Below are 20,807 nucleotides of genomic sequence, written 5' to 3'. Positions count from 1 at the left end.
ACAGCCCTTTTCTCAGGCTGGTCTCAGTACCATCTACATCCCCTCCTACAGCTCTTCTCTTAGGCTGGTCTCAGTACCATCTACATCCCCTCCTACAACTGTTCTCTCAGGCTGGCCTCAGTACCATCTACATCCCCTCCTACAGCTCTTCTCTCAGGCTGGCCTCAGTACCATCTACATCCCCTCCTACAGCTCTTCTCTTAGGCTGGCCTCAGTACCATCTACATCCCCTCCTACAGCTCTTCTCTCAGGCTGGCCTCAGTACCATCTACATCCCCTCCTACAGCTCTTCTCTCAGACTGGTCTCAGTACCATCTACATCCCCTCCTACAGCCCTTTTCTCAGGCTGGTCTCAGTACCATCTACATCCCCTCCTACAACTGTTCTCTCAGGCTGGCCTCAGTACCATCTACATCCCCTCCTACAGCTCTTCTCTCAGGCTGGCCTCAGTACCATCTACATCCCCTCCTACAGCTCTTCTCTCAGACTGGTCTCAGTACATCTACATCCCCTCCTACAGCTCTTCTCTCAGGCTGGCCTCAGTACCATCTACATCCCCTCCTACAGCCCTTCTCTCAGGCTGGCCTCAGTACCATCTACATCCCCTCCTACAGCCCTTCTCTCAGGCTGGTCTCAGTACATCTACATCCCCTCCTACAGCTCTTCTCTCAGGCTGGCCTCAGTACCATCTACATCCCCTCCTACAGCTCTTTTCTCAGGCTGGCCTCAGTACCATCTACATCCCCTCCTACAGCACTTTCCTCCTCCTCAGTGATAGGGTTACTGATATCCTGCAAACTGTGGTTTTCTACCTGTCGCTGGACTTCAACTGAGTGACTTGACTGACTTCTCAAGAAGTACTGATCAATGCGGCCAACCTGCACTCCCTCTACTAAGCACTTCTTCCTTCCCTGATGTGTTCTGAGGCCTTTTACTGTTGTTACTTTCTGCCAGGACGGATCTGGAGCTTCTTTCCCTCTAAATCAAATCAAATCAAAATCTATGGTTCTAGTTCTCATCTTACTCAGTGCCATTCTCTATGGTTCTAGTTCTCAACCAACTCATACTGTAGTCTTGTCCGTTCCATGGTCTGTAAACGTGTGATCTGCCTGCGAGTCATCTTCCGCCCCCTGCTCTCACAGACTCTAGGGGTATTTTCCCTGTATTTGTCGTAGCATTTTTTCGGGTGCAGCGAAACCGTTTACAGCCTGCACCACCGCTGTAATGGGGTGCTAACCCACCGCTGTAATGGGGTGCTAACCCACCGCTGTAATGGGGTGCTAACCCACCGCTGTAATGGGGTGCTAACCCACCGCTGTAATGGGGTGCTAACCCACCACTGTAATGGGGTGCTAACCCATGCCAGCCCCGATGGGGTCCATTCCCTCCAGTCAGCTGTCTTTCCAAGCAGTCATGTGGACTTTCCCTAGTTGTCAGCTGCTCTATTCACAGCAGTCACTAGCTAGGCTAGATCTGAATTATAATAAATCACGAAGATACTTGTGCCCTAATGATATGGATAAACACTGTCAGGGTTCCCACGCTTGCCTTGAAATTTTTTTCCATGCTACCTCCTGATTTTCCAGGTACCATATTAAGTGATGATCTATAGGCCCCTGAAGCTTTCCACCCCCATCCGCGCCCCCCTCCCCTCACACACACAACCCCCTAGGACACCTGACTACTTACTTGATTTAAAAGATGTGCCAGTCAAGTCTACATTGTAAATGCTTAGAGATTATGTCTTATTGATAATATCAATGCATGAAATAATGCAACAAGCTGTAGACGAACAACAATTTATTGAACTGGAACTTTGAAACACATGAGCACTGGGATTGATATATGTTCTCTCTTCCACTCCTCTCCTATCTCATCCTGTCCTCTTCTCTGCACACCTCCCCTCGTGTCCGCTCCTGTCTTCTCTTCCTACTCCTCAACTCCTCTCCACTCTTCTCCCTTTTCCTCAGTCATCCTCTACTCTCTTATCCTCCTCCTCTTTCATCTTCACCCCTCTTCTCTTCCTCCTCCCTCTTTACTTTATTATTAGTCTTATTAGATTATGAGTCTTACGTAGAAGGGGTAGTATGCCTACTCTTACTCTTTTGTAAATCAAACTAATGAACCTAAAAGGGAAAACATAAGGCTGGTTCCCCTGTGGTTCCTCAGTACAGCAACCGCACTAGTAAGCTTAGCTTAACAGTATAGATGTATAGAATCAGTCTAGGCATGATCAATGATTTTTCAAAAATGTCTCACCCCAAATGTTCCTATTTAGTAGCATCATCTTTTTTAAGAAAAAAACAAAAAATCACAAAATAGCTAAAAGTAGATATAACAATGAATGTTACAAAATGTATCAAGACTAGACTATTCATGTCAACTAGTATAGAAGTAATGTCACACCCTAATGTGAAAATGTATTGGTAGTTAGCTAACAATGCAAGCTAGCCAACACTAGCTAGTAGCTAGTTAGTTAGCAAACTGAATATTGGCTAGCAAGATTGCACTCCATGTGCTTGCATCATTAACTAAATCCAAAAACAAACTCAAACTGAAGTTGCTAGCTAGTTAGCAAGATTGCACTGCTTACTAACTAACGTTGATAAACCCAGGTTTACCACACAGTTAAAACACAGCAACAGTACTTACATTTGAGGATAAACTTGCATAAGAAGTTTCACTGTAGATGTCAAGGATCCCGTGTTGGCTGGGAAATGCATGTATTTGACCCTTCTATTGAGATCGCGAGTAACGTTATTATTCCTGAAGTCCACCAATCCGAAACTATACTTTTAAAGTCCATATCACCAAGTTGCCTGCATCAAATTCCAACATCCAATATAGGATGCCAAGAGCATGCTCTACAATATGGGATCATCCATTTATATCTACAGTAAACGCTGTTCACATGTAAAGGGTTTTTATAAACTCATCTTAATTTTATGCTCAATAGTTAATATTTTTTTTGATCCACTTTTTCTCCCATTTTCTCCCATCCCAATTTCGTATCATCCAATTCAACCCTCCCCTGTCACGAACGCCGTTTCTTGCCTCCCACAAGCCGGCTGCAATGTGGACTAAGTCATACATAGCACAAGTCCCCTCCGGTACTTGAGGTAACAGCAGTCGCATCTTTTCACCTGCGCAGCTCGATCTCTCAGTGGCGAGGAGTAACGCGTGGGAGGCTCACGCTGCCCCCGACACTTCCTGATTCTACTGCGCAGGCGCACCAACCGACCTGTAGGAGTCGCTGTCCACAACGCCCGATCCACACCCATCAGTTTCCCACCGCCTAATACGGCCAATGTGTATTAGTATGAACGACCAGCTAAACTAAAAGCAATGTGGAGCGCTGGGCTCGAACAGGCGAGCCCAGCGTCTCCATCATTCGTGGCGAGCGCCTTGCCCACTACGCCACGTAGCCGCCCCTCAATAGTTTCATTTTATTACTATTTTACACATCATCCAATACAATTTTCCAGGACAACTGTTTCTAATTCCATGTAAGTGTTCACTTTTGCTCAGTTTCCATGACTTTTCCATACTTGGAAAATGAAAAAATTTATTCCATGTTTTCCATGTTTTCCAGGTACCGTGGGAACCCTGGTAGTATTAACAGGTTAGTAGTATTACCATGTACTTGAGTCCAGCCTTGAAGTATCCAGCGAAGGTTTTGGACTCATAGCCTTGGACCTCTCTGTACTGTATCGGCGTCCCGTTGAGATGATCGTCCATTTGGACAGCAAAGATGGCTGCCGCTCCACTCTCATCCTGAGAGCACTCTTCCCCTGCAGGGACGTACAAGAGGACAGTAAACAAGACGGACCAAGAGACAGAGAGAGAGAGGCAGCACGGAGCTCCGATAAACAGACTTATCTTAAGTAACCCTTTAAAAGGAACATGCCAACATTGGGAAATACTCTTACCGTCTTCTCAAGAAGATAAGATACCAATTTTGTCTGTGTGTTCACTAGAAAGCTTTCCTTCTGCAAGCTAGCCTAGCTTAGCGGATACAGACCATTGATGAAAAGAGAAATTCCATTTATTTCCCCAAGGGGATCAATAAAGAAATATCTTATCTTATAGTGGTCCGTATCCGCTTCCATTAATTTGTGCTAAGCTAGGCTAGCTTGCAGCCGGATAGATTTCTACTGAACGCACAGAGTGAAAATTGGTATCTATTTTCCCATCTGACTCTGGAGAAGATGGTAAGCACATTTCCCATGTGGGGGCGTGTTCCTTTAACTTAACGTCCGATAACGTCCAAAGCAAATTCCTTGTATGTGAAAACTACTTGGCAAATAAAGACCTTTCTGATTCCGATTCTCTCTACCTTGCCAGTAGTGGAGGTCATACTGCCGGCGTCCAGACCTCGCTTTGATGGTGTTTAGGACCAGGTAGGCATCTCCAGAGTAAAACCCTCCGTACAGAGAATTGGGTATGGCGACCAGGTCCAGCTTCTCCACCCTCCACACCTGTAGCCCCTCCCCCTGGCCCGCACGTTCAAACTCTGGGTGGTACACCATCCTGGAAGGAGAGGACACTTAAACATGGAAATATACAGGGTTCCATATTTAAATTTTCTCTTTTAGATATATGCCATAAAAAGATATATAGTCATATCCATATAAAATGTGCATATATCATACAACGAAAGTCGTTTTCCGTTTCATTTGTTGTTGCACTTGCAAAGAGATTAAAATAACATGTTTCTCAACAGGCTACGTTTTACTTTCAAAAGGATACTTTCCAAAAAATATAATGAAATGGTTTTAGGCTCCCTTTTCATCTTGTAGGGTTGTTGTGACCAAATGCAAAACATGCCGATTTAGCAGGACAGTAAAATAAGAATATGGTTTACTTAATGTTTAAAGGGTTTGATTTAAATATAAGCATGAATGAATTAACTAATTTCTTAAAAACACAGTAGGCTAAGTAGGTCAAATAGGCAAAATGGCTAACCACTCCCAAAACACTAATTTGGTGAATACAAGACAACGTTTTCAGCACCATGGAGAGTGCAGTGGGCAATAGGGCTTTTGAGAAAATCATATTTCTTGCTGGACCACTCTGCTTAGAGCCTTCTGACGAAGAAGATGTTTATAAAACTCTTGGCATGTCAGAGAGGAATCATCAGACTTGAATCTTGCTCTTCACGAGATCCACGCTGCAGTCTCTCTGGTCCATTCACGCAGGGGTCATGGGGAAGCGTAGTCTCTCTACAGAGGCATTTGTGACAGGGATGCTTAGGAGGAGGCAGACTAGCCTTCAGTAGAATCCCCAACTTCACTCTGACAGTCTCTTCTGGTTTCAATTCATGACGCTTAGCTTTTGAAAACCTGGTAATGTCGCCATGCAGGGTTCCCCATCAATGACCTAGACCAGGGGTCGGCAATTAGGTTTGCCCACGAGCCAAATTTTCCCCAAGCCATTGTGTGGCGGCCAATGATAAGTGAACATTTTTTAACTGTAAAAAAAAACGACATACATGTTTGCACCGTCTTTTTTCTATTATAAAGTGCCTCTCACACAGTGCATTACACATGAACAGATCAGTCATTTGATTTTAATGCAGGTGCTCGCATTATAAATCGAGATCAGTAGGGTGCATTTGATTTTAAGCACCACGGCTGGTGTATTATACATCGAATGTATTATTATTATTAAAACACAACACTCACCGGCATAATGCAGGCAGCCCTGCCCTGGACTTATTGTTTCTGCTTCGGTCCTCAAAAATCCATGCTAATAACATGTTAAATGTCCGCTCGCGTTGAATGCCCACCCAACTTGAACACAGTTGCTTGCTCGTGTTGCCATGTCAACAAGCGAGAGTCACCGGTTGCTTATTGCGAGAGTTACCCGTTGCGATAAACCCGTATTTTAAGAATGACTCCTGTTTATTAAAATAAGCTTTATAGGTCGTAGGCTCCTCTTCTGGCTCATCATATTTCCCCGTTGCAAAAAAGTTATTCAAAGACGTTTGTTTTGTTTTTGCAAACGTTCGCTCGCCGGCATCCCAAACGTGGAAGTGAAAGTGAAATTCCATTGGTTCTCCCAGTCCATGTGACCATTTCTAGCATTTCAATTGGCTATAGTGACAGCCATAGATATGATGAATAGATAGATACAGCTTCAAAAGACACTCTGGCATCAAGACGAGTGAATATTTCCTGCGCGTAAAATAAACATCATATTCTCAAAATAACCTGACGGGCCAGAAATTATTGCTGGTGGGCCCATTTCGGCCCGCAGGCCGCCTATTGCCGATCCCTGACCTAGACTGTGGCGGCCCGCCACAGTTGTATAATGAACCAAAAAGAAAATGTAATAAAAAAAAATATATATATATATATATATATATTTTATAAAAAAAAATTAAATATAAAGTTTGCCAATAGGGACGTATCAGTAGTATTGGCAGTGGTAGTAGTCGTAATAGTAATCCACTATATTTTCTTATTTTCTAAAAAAAATAAACCAGTTCAACACAGGTAACCACTTTTGCTTCATTTCTTTGATGGCTCAAATGTATGCTCTAGTCCAGTGGTTCCCAAACCTCTCGAGACACCCCAGCCATTCCATGTATTTGTTAAATTCCACCAGCACACCTGATTCAACTAATAAAAGGGCTAGTTAAGTTGAATCAGGTGTGCTGGTGGTGGAATTTAACAAATGCATTGAACGGCTGGGGTGCTTCAAGGAGAGGATTGGGAAGCACTAGTCTAGTCGATTGTGTTTTGAGCACAAAGTTAATCATAGATCTAGCCTCTTTATTTTGCTCTCAAAGTGCACCAGATTGATGCATTTAACTTTAAAATGTACAAAAAAATTAAAAAATGCCCTCGGAACCCCCTAGAGCAGGGGTGGCCAACCCGCGGCTCGCGAGCCGCATGCGGCTCTTTGCCCGCCAATGTGCAGCTCTTCCATCCATAAAAAAAAATTAAATAAAAAATGTACTTATTCCATAAGGACGTAGAATAAACATTTTTTTTCTCTTCTTTTTTTTAATGGTCCATTTGCATGTTCTTGGTATCTGAATCTAGGACATATATAAATCAGTGTCAGAAATAGTGTGTCTGTTACTAGGCTTGAGTAAATTGTAATGAACCAAAAGGAGAATATCAATTCTATTTAAAAAAAAATTATCTTTGACTGTGAATAACACCATGCAAAAATTTACCAAACCTGAAAAATCTAAGCAAATGAATAAATGGAAGATGATTAAACAGAAGGTTTTGTAGATACAGTACTGAATTCTGCCATCTTTTTTATAATGTAAATTTCTCCACCATTTTTCATCATATTGCAACACCGTTTTTTGCAAGACGTTCACAGAAAGGTAGAGAAACTAACTGCGTTCTGTTTTATGGCAATAACGTTCAGGTTTGTGGGAGATAATCCCAAAAAATAAGAGAAATAAAAAAGTAAATCCAGAAGTCAGATGATTGACAGGGGCTGGTGTGAGCTGGGTAGGGTAGTTTTTCGAAATTTGAAAGCCCTGAGTCTCTTCCTTCAAAAGACTACACTCACTTTTTGATGTGCCACTTCCTCCTGTCAATATGTGCCGGTTTCCGACTCAATGCCCTGAGATTTCTATAATCTTATATTTGACTAATAACAGTTCAAATAATTGGTAAACAAACGTAATGCTGAAAATATACACTTTTACTGTATATCTCGGGCTTAAGAGGTTAACCCTGTGAGGCCCAAATTAAAAAGACATTAGCAACTTCAGAGGCCAGAGGGTGGGACATATAAACACATTTACTATTGTTCTGAAGGATCAGATTAAACCGAATATATATATTTATTTATATATATATATTTAATTGTATTTGTATATCCCCTGATATCCCCTGATATCCCCTGTATATTCCTTGTACAATATGCATTGAATATCCCTTCTAGTCTACTGAACATCCCATAATAGTCTCCATTCTACCATTGGACGAGACCTTGGTGCCAGGTCGCCATACCCCTCAGACCAAGTTCAATCGTACCGCTCAACATGTATGGACAAGTCCTAGTTCCGCGTAGGAATATGTCTACCGCACCACTAATGGTACTATTTATTCATAGTGCGTATATATACTGCGCTATTAAAGTAGAACTTTCTTTTAGTCCAGTTCCTTACCCTCCAACAGAGTGACAGACGCAAAAGCCTCCCCGCGAACCACGTGTGGGCAGTAAGGCCAATTCGGCCCAGTATCGGCATTGAGACATCGTGTATATTAATATTTGAATAGTCATATTTGGCACTATATCGTCGAGTTGGACGTATTCTATTAAGCTAATAATAGTCTATTCATATATAGTGCCTCGTGCGGTAAGAGTTCTATAGTAATCAGCACCCCCATCGTTTCGGGCATCAGCTGGACGCTTATCCAGGGTGGTTGACCCCACGTGAAGCTGCACCCGAGGAGCTCCAGGCCAAAGAGCGAGTGGACCTGTATATTGGATTATTCTACCGACGACGGCTAGCCTTCCCCGGCTTGGATTATGCTTTGAGTACTTTGATTATTCTATGGATAAAGGCCAACACTGCGGTGTGTTGGAAATACCCCCCCCGGAGAGGACGACAGGTGAGACGGCGCTCTGCACAGTGAGGTCGCCTCACGTCTCTCCGTCGTGGACCGGAGGACGCCGGCCACAGAGGGTCCAACTGCATTCATCTGTGGATCGAGGATCGTTGGGCACCGTGTCGCACGACTGTGGACTCTCCCAAGATACCCTCGGCCAGACGGGATCCAGCCAGTGACTCTCTAACCCCCCCCCCCCCCCCCCTCCAGCTGTCCTACAAGCAGTCGGAACCTTCCCCTAGTGTATCCAGCTATATAATCATTCAAGTATCATCGCTATTGTTCCCTAAATATTCCAGGTTGTATATTTGCTTCCTGCGCAATCAGAGATTGGACATTCGATATTGATCTACCTACGAATACTCATTTGCCATAAAAGTGCATACTATTTCAAATCATAAATGTAATTAAGTGATCGTTGTACATACCTTTTGCTATGTATTAAAACTCAAACTTTCGATTTGGTACATTTGTGTTGGATCCGTTTATCAGGTGGGAGTGTTCAACATATTCATACCTAGTACTGGGTGGCCAGAGTCTAAAGTACAAGAGGTAGTGGTAGTAAGTATCATATCTAACCATACAGTCAGGGAATTGTACCCCTCAGTTACAACTATCAAATAGCATTGTGAAGCTGAACAACAGGACCAATTGACTATACATGTGCTTAAAGGGGAACTATCTTATAAACAGCCTTTTTCAGTGTTTACCACCATTGTTTCTTAGCTATATAGGATCTATGTCTCTAATTCTCATATTGGCGCATTCTTCCAATTCTCCTCTCACAATATTCACCCTCACTGAACCGAGTCATCTGAAAATGTGCATATCTGTGATGTCAGAGATTTCTCAGCTGCATAATAATGTGGCAGTTGATGTGGCAGTTGGCACCAGGCCACACAGTGGTTGGAGCCCAGCCTCAAACGGCCTTTTTTCTTTTTTTAAACCTAGGTGTTCCATAGACTCACAGGAATTGTGTAAAAGTGCCCAAATAGTGAAAGAAATAGTAAAATAGTTCCCCTTTACATTCTTTTTTTAAATGGCTAAAAGTGATTTTGTAATTTTGCAACCGTGGGTCTCACGGGGTACTTTTAACCCTGTGAGGCCCAAATAAAAAAGACATTAGCAACTTCAGAGGCCAGAGGGTGAGCCCTTTAAACACAAAGGGTGCCGTGACTGAAAAAAAAGGTTGAGAAACGCTGGTATATGGTGTGGCTCTTTGTGGTACCACAGTAATTTTTGTGGCTCTTAGTCTCTGACTGGCCACCCCTGCCCTAGAGGGTCGGAGGTTCACCCCCCATAGTCTCTGAAAATCAGTCTCTGAAAATCCTGTGGGAAACACTGCGCCATGTATACCGACCTTAAAAGGTCCCATGTTTTGCTATTCCTTTCACTATTTGGGCAATGTTACACAATTCCTGTGAGTCTATGGAACACATCTGTAAGGTTTTTTTCAAAAGAAAATCATTGTTTTGTATTTCTAATCAAGTACTCTAAAGCAGCATTTTTCCACTTCAAGATTTCAAGCTGTTTTGGGCTGGGATCCGCCCATAAGCGCTTTGAGGCACCGGTTACACCTTAGTTTCGTTTTCGGTTTCTCCAGATCGCAACGCAACGGTAGCCAAGTGAGACATACGTTTGCAACCCGAGTACCGGTACTTTCGTTTTGTCAGAACGAGGCGTGGTCGGATCACGTGTCGAATTCGGCTCCGAGCATGCGCGGGAGGTTAGTAGTTTTACCTGCACATATGTTGAGAGAGCGCATTCCCGCCTCACGCATCCACAGCAACACAACAACAACACAGCTGCTATGGCGCCGAAAGTTTCGAACCCGTTTACTTGGACCAACGACGAGGTCATACTGCTGCTTGAAGTGACGCTGGAGTATAAAACCAGCCATTTAGCCTCGAATGTCGACTGGGAGTCCGTGATTTCAAAGTATGCAGATCTGTGCAAAAGGTTTTGCGATTTGATCCCGTCTGCAGAAGAGGCTACAGCGAGTGGGAAACAGTTTCCGTCACACCCCTCGTAGTGCACATCATCATCCTCATCATCATCACGAGCCGGTTCTCTGCTCGAGCCGATTCCGTCGACTAAATTCGTCCACCATAGTCCCGTTCTCCCCGGCCTCATCCAGAACCGGCGCTCCACGTAGGTCCGATATTGCTGAACCCGGAGACGGGGATTTGTGTGTGTGCAACATTCCCAACTGGCTTCTGATAGCGCGGCTTGTTATAGCGCGGCTTGTTCTAGCGCGGCTTGTTCTAGCACGTCTTTCTATATCATGTGTTCTATCACGTCTTTCTATATCATCTCTTGCATCTCTTGCTATAGCGCGTGCTGTTATAGCAGCGCGCTGTGACATCAACAACATCCTGAATAGCGATTGTACAATCATAAACACCTGAGCTACCTGGTCGTTCATGTTATCCAGTGCTGAAAAAATATGACTGGATCCTGTTCTCTTCCGGTTCTCTACAACGTCGTCACCGGACGTTGGTGAGGGCACGCGTGCACTGTGTGAGCGGCTTGACTGCGATTGTGTGTAAAATGCAGGTGGACCGTGGAGAGAGAGAGGGAGAGAGAGAGGATACATCGCTCCGTGCATGTGCGCTGTGTGAGCGGCTTGACTGCGATTGTATGTAAAATGCAGGTGGACCGTGGAGAGAGAGAGAGAGGATACATCGCTGCGTGCGCGCGTGTGCGCTGTGGGAGCGGCTCGACTGCGATTGTATGTAAAATGCAGGTGAACCGTGGAGAGAGAGAGAGAGAGGGAGAGTCAGGGACAGGGAGACCACTTCCGCATTATTCCCACTGCTCCGTTGTTGAGCGAATTGTTGATTCTCTCCGTCGGCCCCCACAGGGAACAAAATAACTGCACGCCATTCGCCAAATGCGTGTAGATTTACCGTCTGGCGGCTAAAAATAATAGTCTGCCCGCCAGCTGGCGTGTAGTTCATATCGATACTCTTATTTTGAAAATCCTGTGCGGGTCTCATTGCCGCTCCAAGCGCAGCTCCAGTCATAATATCTGGGCTCCGGCAGCTAGCAACGTTCAGGTTCATATAATACTCTTATTTTGAAAAACCCTCTAGCAACTCCACGAGTCATATGATATCCGCCCACTCCGTGTTTCACTTTCTTGAAAACAGAGCAGCAGCGTCAACACAGCAGCGTTAACACAGCAGTGCGCCTACAGACGCGAAATAAGTCTGTGATGTTTTTTTTCTTCTCACAACGAGTCCAATGCAGCTACATGCTTTGCACCGTCGCCATTCCTTTATGCCCACACCGCCCGAAATGAACGTTTATGTACCAATCACTACAACGTTAACGTAAGCTAACAAGCTAATCCTGATGATCAGACGAGGCAGAGCCACAGTGAACAGCACTGAGGAAAGGGAAATGGGGGGGGGGGGCACTCTCCCCTTCCCTGTGTGTGTGTGTGTGCGTGCGTTTGGAAAGACGACGGAGTCACTTGTCAGGACTCAGGACAGGAGTATATTATAGTAAACTGAGGATTACTGAGGATGGACAGATAATGTTGATATTCAAATATAAAAAAGTTTCGAGAGGAGTGGAAGTTTGAAGACAGACTACAATATGATGCGGGGGTGGTGAGTTGAAACACAGTGTGTGTGTGTGTGTCCCGACCCCACTTCTATGTTTCAATAAATTATTTGCATTTAAAACTATTAACGCTGACTCATTCCTTCAGTCCACTAAGAATTATGCTAATATTCCTTATGTTGTTTATGATATTAATTGAAAATAGCATATGAGAGTATTATATGTAATAACACCACATGGCGATATACTAAAAAGCTATTTATAATTTTTGGCTAGTAAAAAATCTGCCCGGCTGGTACTTTTAAAAATCTACCAGCCAAATGGCTGGTAAGTCAAAAAGTTAAGTTTGTTCCCTGCGCGCACGTCAACCCGTTTGAGGAAATGTCAGTATCTCGCTCTGTTGTTGAGTGCGCTACAACCATAGAGGGGGCGTTAATTATGCAGATCAGCAGCACCTACTGACGTCAGGGAGCGAGTCAAATCAGAATGGCTTAGTTCACTGGGGGAGGATCTTGTCTCAACTGAATTGGAGCAATCCGCCAAAATGAGAATTAGAGACACAGACCCCATTGATACAAACCCCCATTGCTAGAAAACAATGCTAAACACTGGAAAAGGCCATTTATAAGACAGGGGACCTTTAAGAAAGACTAGTCTTACAGCCTGACAGAATATGCATCATGGTGGGGCCATTGTCTAAACATTTTATTTAAATTTTTGTGTCCGTCTGTGAACCCTTGTACTAGTTAAACACAAACTCAAGTGATAAAGACAGTGTTTATTTGTGTTACTTGTTACCCGTGGTTTTATGTCTTGTGTATTCATACTGTTGCTTATTCCCTGTGTTTCTTTGTTTTCTCTGTTCATTTGTTTTGCTCATTTCTCATATAACGTTAATTCCATTCCTTCCACCATTTCATGTCAGCTAGTTCAGTCACCTGATGATAGATTTGATGCAATCGCCGTAAAGCCACATACAGCCAATGATCTTCGGTACAGCGTCAAAAACGCCAGACGTTTGCTGTGCGACTCAAGCGCAAAAACGGACCCCGAACTGATCTTGGAAGCCGACCACACCCGGTACCTACACCGTCTCTGAACACAGTGAACATGACGGGTCCCCATCTACCTACCGTTCTACGTGGCGATGGCAGCATTCATAAGTAGCCTCCATCTAGGGCTGGGCAATTAATCGGAAAAAAATCGCGATCTCGATTCATAGACCTATGCAATCTCATTTCAATTACGATGATTTATTTTTTTTTATTTAAAAAAAGATTTATAAATTTCTCTCTTTTTTTTTTTACTTTTTACTTTACTTTTTTAAATGATGACGATTGTGACTCGAGTTATTTTGTATGTTACAAGATACTTTTAAGTTTAAGTCAAGCACTTTCACATGTTATGTTGTCTGTTTAAGAAAGAGTGCAATAAATGATTTTATCGAAAAAATAAGAATCGTGTGAGAGAATCGTGATCTCAATTCTTAGAGAAAAATCGTGATTCACATTTTAGCAAGAATAGCCCAGCCCTACCGCCATCAGACATTTTATGCAACTTTCCTCCATACTGCACAGGTCCTTCCAGCTAAGCTTCCCCTTCTCTACACTTTCCCAGTTCATCCATTGTCCCTGCTTAGCCTGGACCACAGCCTTTATTGACCTTTATTTACCCAGGGTAGGTTCGCTGAGCACCGATGCTCTTTTTCAGCTACGCCCTGCTTCACATTCACACAGTTCCATTCACACCTGGGAGCTGCCCAGTACAACCACAGTCTGACACCATTGGCCACTGAGCAACTCCACTGGAGCAGTTATACCGCACTACTTCCTCTTGTCATCGTACCTGCTCCACTACCAGCTTTCTCCTTTCTGTGGGACCTACTTTGGTACAAATAATATCACTACTAGTACTACTTAACCACGAATACAAATGATACCACTACTAGTACTCCTTAGATGCTCCATTTCCGTTGATTGCTATTCTACATTCCTGATATCTTAGTAGTTGATTGCTATTCTACATTCCTGCTATTTCAGTAGTTGATTTGCTATTCTACATTCCTGATATTTAAGTAATTGATCATTATTCAGACATTATGGTATGACAGTTTGGTCGATGATTTCTTTGATGTTCAATGAGGTCATTGTCTCCTCTTTGTAGCTACTGCAGGTCCAGGCCGACAGGTGAGGCGGACACACCTGGCATGTTATATTATAGTCCAGTAGAGCTGTAAGGTGATCTACAAACAGCTGCTGTTAACAATGATGACATACAGTTGTGAGCGGAAATCGGATCCTGTCCACATGAGGTCAGGTGACCTGTTGACACACGAACGCCTGGGTAGGTTACAGATACACGCGTCAGGGGGGTGGTGAGGTAATATAATATTATTTACTCCAGAAAATTGTTCTTAGACTAGACTAGTGTGTGTGTGTGTGTGTATGTGTCTGTGTGTGTGTGTGTGTGTGTCTGTGTCTCCCTGCCCACCATGAGAGTGAGGGAGTTTTTTTTCTTTTTATTAACCAATTAAGCACGTGACGAGGAGAGGATTGTCTGATTGGCTGAAGTTGGCGTTGTATACCACATGAGGTCAGGTGATCTGTTGACACACGGACGCCTGGGTAGGTCGAGTGGGAGAGAGGGGGATGCTACTGTTGAGACTAAATGCACTAGCATCATGTCTTCATGCCAGTTCTGCTAGTGTCCAACTGTCAAACTGATGCAGGTGAAGCAAGACAATATTTATTTTTGTTATACCACAGACCAAGAATAGCTGGTCACATGACCTGGTGGGAGGTGTGGGGGTGGAGCCAACGAAACAGACTGGTTGTCACGGAGACCCAGGCAAAAACTAAAACAAAGACACTAAGATACTGTAACAAGGAAAGATGGCACATTCAAAGCGGAACAAAGGGTATGAAAATGGAACAGTTCTGTCCTCGCTCCACAATGGTCGAATGATCACCAGTCAGGACAGCCAAAACACACCCAATTGTCCACTGTTGACTAAAAAACACTTCTTGAAACAGTATCTGAAATCAAATTTAAAAAAATAAAAATAATAAACGACTAACTGTACTTTCTTTTACTATTATGCACTTTGCTAAGTAATCTACTGTGCCCCTGTACTACTACCAACCTATGCTAATAATATTATTATTATATTGCGTCTATAATACTCAGACAACCCCAGTCAATGGGGAAATACATTGCGATTTCAAGCAAGGTGGACCGGCCGGAAACAACAATGACGTCACGTAATAAACATTATTCTGAGAAAATTATTAAATGTTATGCGTTTTCATGTGTAGTAAAATTATAATTCACTGCATCTTGAGGTGAGTGTGAGTTTTAAAGATTTTAAGAGTTTAAAAGTAATAACGATCTCGGTCAAAAGGCTGGGAATAGCACACTAAGGCAGAAACTACTGGATGGCTGAAGTGAACATTTTTACTTGTGTTTCTTAAACGTCTTTTGCAGTAGAAAATTACTGAGTTCATGCAAAAGCTCTAAATAGTTTTTCTACAAAGGTTTTCTATTCCTGTGTTTCTTATCTTGCACTAATGCCAGGCTACAATATATCTGTTAGAACTGTCAAACCACGTAGATCCTCTTTTCCCTCAAGATCTGTGAAAAAAATTATAATCTGCATCCCATATCCTGTGTGTATGCGTGTGCGCGTGCGTGTGCGTGTGTGTGTGTGACATAGCGGTGTGAATGTATGTAACCGTGGTGTGAATGTATGTAACTGTGCAAGTGTGAAGCAGGGCTACCCTGGGTCAGAGAACCTACCCTGGGTTGTCAACCAAGATGTTTTGCTATAGATTAAATCTACACTTAAACCAATTATCGTGCCTTTTTACTCATAAACCACTACACCTCCCTATAGCTCTACCGAATAAGCACCTTCCACGGACAGGGTTTCTGGGCAGAGATCACTTTGACCACAGAGAGACTTCATCAGTTATTCATTCTGGTAAATTAATTGAATGTTGGTTTGTGATGGATGTAACGTTACGCTCTGGTACACTGACATCCAGAGTCAAATAAACAAACAAACACCACTGTCTAATGGTCTCTCTCTCTCTCTCTAAATAGACTGCATTAATATACTTTATAGCACTTTTATCCAAAGCACTTCAACACTACAATTCATGCATCACATTCACCCATTCACTCACACAGATTGATGGCGGAGGCAATCGTGCAAGGCGCCAACCTGCTCATCGGGAGCAATTAGGGCTTAAGTGTCTTGCTCAAGGACACATCCATGCAACCTACAAGATGACCGTTCTACCTCCTGATCCACTGCCACACCTGTCTGTCTGTCTGTGTTGGTTCCAGATTAAGTATGTCACAATGGCGTTTCATCAGCCAGCCAATCAGATTGCAGACATAGATATCATATGTCTGGTCTTGCCTCAGGCCTGTTCCCTTCCCAACCAAACAACTGCTCCCTAACACACAAACACACCTTTCTGACGTTTAATTTTAATTCATAGTATTCTCAGGACGTGTGGCCATACAACGATGGCATTTAACGATAATCACCTGCTATTTGATTCACCTGTTGTTTGTGACCAAGATGTCTATTAATAATGTGAACATATGAATTCTTCATATGAGAGAATCGATCTACCCTTTCCGTCTGTATCATTTAATTAATGTATTTAAAATAGGGACAATACATATCAATGAACATTTGCATGTAAATATGCCAGATTGTAGCCATCTGTAGACGAAAGCAAATGACTAAATGTACACAAACGTCATAACCACAAGGACAGACAACAGTACATTTACAACTTTACTAAACTACACAAACTTCACAACCATAAAAAACAGACAATAGATGAAACATACAATAACGAAAACGACAGGTGCGATGTGGCGAGACAAACCTGGAAATAAGTTTAAAGTGCTTTAGGTACCAAGCGTTTAAGTGCTTATGCCAGAGTGTCAATGTGCTCATTTTATTGCACTTAAATTGTAAAGTGCTGGAATAGATTGTACGTCGTAGAAGAGTATACATTGTCCTTTACCAATCAAAATCAATCAATCAATCAATCAATCGACCAATCCATATATTGGTATCTATATACCAATATATATAAATAAACAAGGAATGTAACTTTACATACAACCCAAGTAAACGTGTTGAAGCTAGAGTCGTTTGTGGAGATAATATGGAGAAACAAACAGATGCATGCGTCAGGGAGGGGGGGGGTGAGGTCATATAATAAAATGTATATTTTTTAAAGACTAGACTCTCGCCTTTCAGGATCTTTGGGAGTACTTAAGTATTGTAACAAAGTACAATTACTCAAGTACTTTACACCCCTGTCCACTCCTCCTGACTCACTCACTCTAGCCATAAATGTCATGTATGTTGTGTATGTCATAAATGTCTATATGAATTGAAAATGGGGGACCCTGATGGAAACAAGACAAACGTCTTTCTCAGGTCTGCATCCCCTTAACAATTGTATGTATTGAGCCGTACTGTATTGTACCCATTCTGCAATCTGTTAAATAAAGTTTTCATTCATTCATTCATTCAGCTGTTGGTGTTTATACACATTAACTGATTTATAGTCTGGGTGAACTGGTTTGACGGCGGACTTTTGACACAGGTCTACTCACATTATTATTATTATTAGTTTACAGGTAGTAGTATTGTTGTTAGTAGTATTAGTAGTAGTAGTGTTATTATTGACGCTGCATGGATCCTAAACACGTCGAAAAACAAATGTACCTGATGTGAAACTAGCCTGCGTCTCTTCTGCCGAACGTTGACGGGTGCAGCTCTTCTTTCCGTGGGAGAAAAATGATAAAGAGAAAGGGAGGGCGAGAAATAGGCCGAGATATGGCGAGAGAGAGAGAGAGAGAGAGAGAGAGAGAGAGAGAGAGAGAGAGGGGCGGGGGAGGGAGGCAGGGAGGGAGGGAGGGAAATGAGGGGCAACTCCCATCTAAGGTAAGTGTCTCTACCTGTCAAACCCCACCTCTCTCTCCTCTCTGCTTTAGCTGTGTGCGTGAGTGCGTGTGCGTGTGCGTCTGTCTGTGTCTCCCTGCCCAGTAGTTTAAGGACATGTTTTTTTTTTTTTCTAAATGTTTTTAAACTTTTGTTTTGACTTTGTTCAATGTCCTCATGTACAATAGGCCATTTGTATATCATGTTATACAACGGCATGCAAATTTCTCGATTCTGATTGGCCATTCACACGTCTTTATTGGCAACAATCCACGGTCCTGGGCTCAGGACCCGCCCACAACCGAATCACATATCACTCCCCGGCTCACTCCGGGAGAAAACAGGATCGCGGACAACAAATGGTTATGTTGAAAGCACCATAACGACTAAATATGAAGCGATTCTGTCAAGGGGAATGTGTTAGTATTTTAAACAATGTTGGATGATGTAATTGATGGGTCTTGACTCAATCTAGAACAAAAGAAAAATCGCGGATTGATTGATAGATTAATTGATTGATTTAAATTTCTTCCTTCCTACTTTCTACAGACTGCAGCGTTCTCTCTCACACACTGTCCGACGCTGGCGTACCCACAAACACACACACACACATACACACACACACACACACACACACACACACACACACACATACACACACACACGCACGCACACACTGTGACACACACACACACACACACACACACACACACGCACACACACACACACACACTCCTGTCTGCAACAGCGGGGGAGTCAGACTGAGAGAGAAGCAGCGCTGTTTTAAGTGAGCATGGTCTATTGAATTGATTGATTGGTTGATTGCTAATTTTATTACTGTACCCCTGGTTTCCAACTGGTTAAGTTTAGGCTAAAAGAAATAAATAAAAAAATAGGGCGAAGAAAACGTTTTTTTCCTATAGGGCAAAGAAAACGTTTTAATTTGTTTTACCTACTTTATATTCTGCATCTGGTAATAAAATTTTCAATCAATCATTCCAATAATACACAGTTGGATGTGTTAGTTGGTTGGATGCACTTCAAGCTGCTTCCACATGAGGCAACTTCTCTCAATCATTCCAATAATACACAGTTGGATGTGTTAGTTTGGTTGGATGCACTTCAAGCTGCTTCCACATGGAGTTGTGGGAACTACTTTTTCTGGCGGATGGTTTTTTCAATAAATCTTCGATTAATGTGTGTTTATTGTATAGAAATAAGGTTGGATGAATCTGGCAGTTGTATAAAAGCTTTACACCACGTGCAGTCGTGATTTGTGACCAATAAACCATGCCTAGGGGGGTCTAACGACCCTCGGCTGCGCCTCGGGCCTAACAACCACCCCTAGGCATGGTTTATTGGTCACAAACCACTCCTGCGTGTGATGTAATGCTTAATTCAATTACAAATGGCCTATTGTTACATGATGTAACAATAGGCCATTTGTAATTGAACATGATATAGTTTTATATTTTGAAGAAATGCCTCCACCTACTGGACCATACTATGAACTGATACTTCTCATTTGTCCCAGGCCTACTATCTTCATGAATGAATGAATGATGAATGAATGATGAATGAATGAATGAAAACTTTATACAGATTGCAGAATGGGTACAATACAGTACGGCTCAATACACACAATTGTTAAGGGGATGCAGACCAGAGAAAGACGTTTGTCTTGTTTACATCAGGGTCCCCCATTTTCAATTCATATAGTGACATTTATGACATAGTACACAACATAGATGACATCATGACATTTATGGCATAGGGACATACAGGTATATAGTACTTCAACTAGTACTATACGGACTAGTACGAACCGTACTAGTCCGTATAGTACTAGTTGAAGTACGGACTGCACTGTACTAGTGCAGTCCGTTAGGTCTTAGGTAGGGATGTCCGATATTAGCTTTAAGTTGAGGCTTTCAGCTTTAAATTGAAGCTTTCAGCTTTAATTTGAGGGTGTTTACAATACATCCATATCAGATTAACCATGGAGGAATTATAGCCCCTTTTTATACATAGTCCCCCATTTTAGGGGACCAGAAATAATTGTACAAATAATAATTGTCACATGTAATACTTATTAATTATTATATTTATAGTCAAATTGAATATGACTGGCTGAAGTCTGCATGCAATCCTTAAGTGGTCGTTCGTGAAATGATTTTGTCTTTCCTAAGCAGAGACCCTCATACATTTGATTGGGACTTAATGGGACTTCAGGAGACTTCAGTAGGATACTCAGAATACTCAGGATATTGATGGCTGAAGAGCTCCTCCCGGCAGCGTGTCAATGACACATCACATCACTCACACACACACACACACACACACACACACACACACACACACACACACACACACACACACACACGCACACACATTTGAATACTTTATTTGGTTCCACAAATTATATTACATAAACAGGGAATCAAATGTATCGGGGCCAAGCAGCACTGAACACATAGCACCTCCTTCTCCACGTGGCTAAGCTGCCAATAATAGCTGAGACAGAGCAATATTTGGCAATTTGTTTGGCTTTTCTTTTAGACATTGCAGCAATTCTCAGACCGATCATGGTGCATTTGTACATGGCCAAGACTTCCGAATACAAGTACACTATATCTACACCTATACCCAAGGTCGGCCATCACTCTCTCTCTCACACA

General features: G+C 42.7%; 1 protein-coding gene across 1 annotated transcript in view; it reads right to left on the bottom strand.

Moving 5' to 3' along the window:
- LOC311222799 (gelsolin-like) overlaps positions 1 to 18,039 on the bottom strand; it is a 64,913-nt gene extending 46,874 nt beyond the window's left edge. The window contains exons 1-3 of the mRNA XM_084307426.1: positions 17,914 to 18,039; positions 4,337 to 4,530; positions 3,637 to 3,791 (exon numbers count right to left, since the gene is read on the bottom strand). Of these exons, the coding sequence (XP_084163552.1) occupies positions 3,637 to 3,791; positions 4,337 to 4,529 (348 nt within the window). The 5' untranslated portion in view covers position 4,530; positions 17,914 to 18,039. The remainder of the gene's footprint in view (positions 1 to 3,636; positions 3,792 to 4,336; positions 4,531 to 17,913) is intronic.
- Positions 18,040 to 20,807: the final 2,768 nt, after the last annotated feature.

Source organism: Notolepis coatsorum, assembly GCF_963971535.1.
Source record: "Notolepis coatsorum genome assembly, chromosome: 2".
Taxonomy (NCBI): Eukaryota; Metazoa; Chordata; class Actinopteri; order Aulopiformes; family Paralepididae; genus Notolepis; species Notolepis coatsorum.
This window is presented reverse-complemented; position numbering and strand designations above follow the sequence as displayed.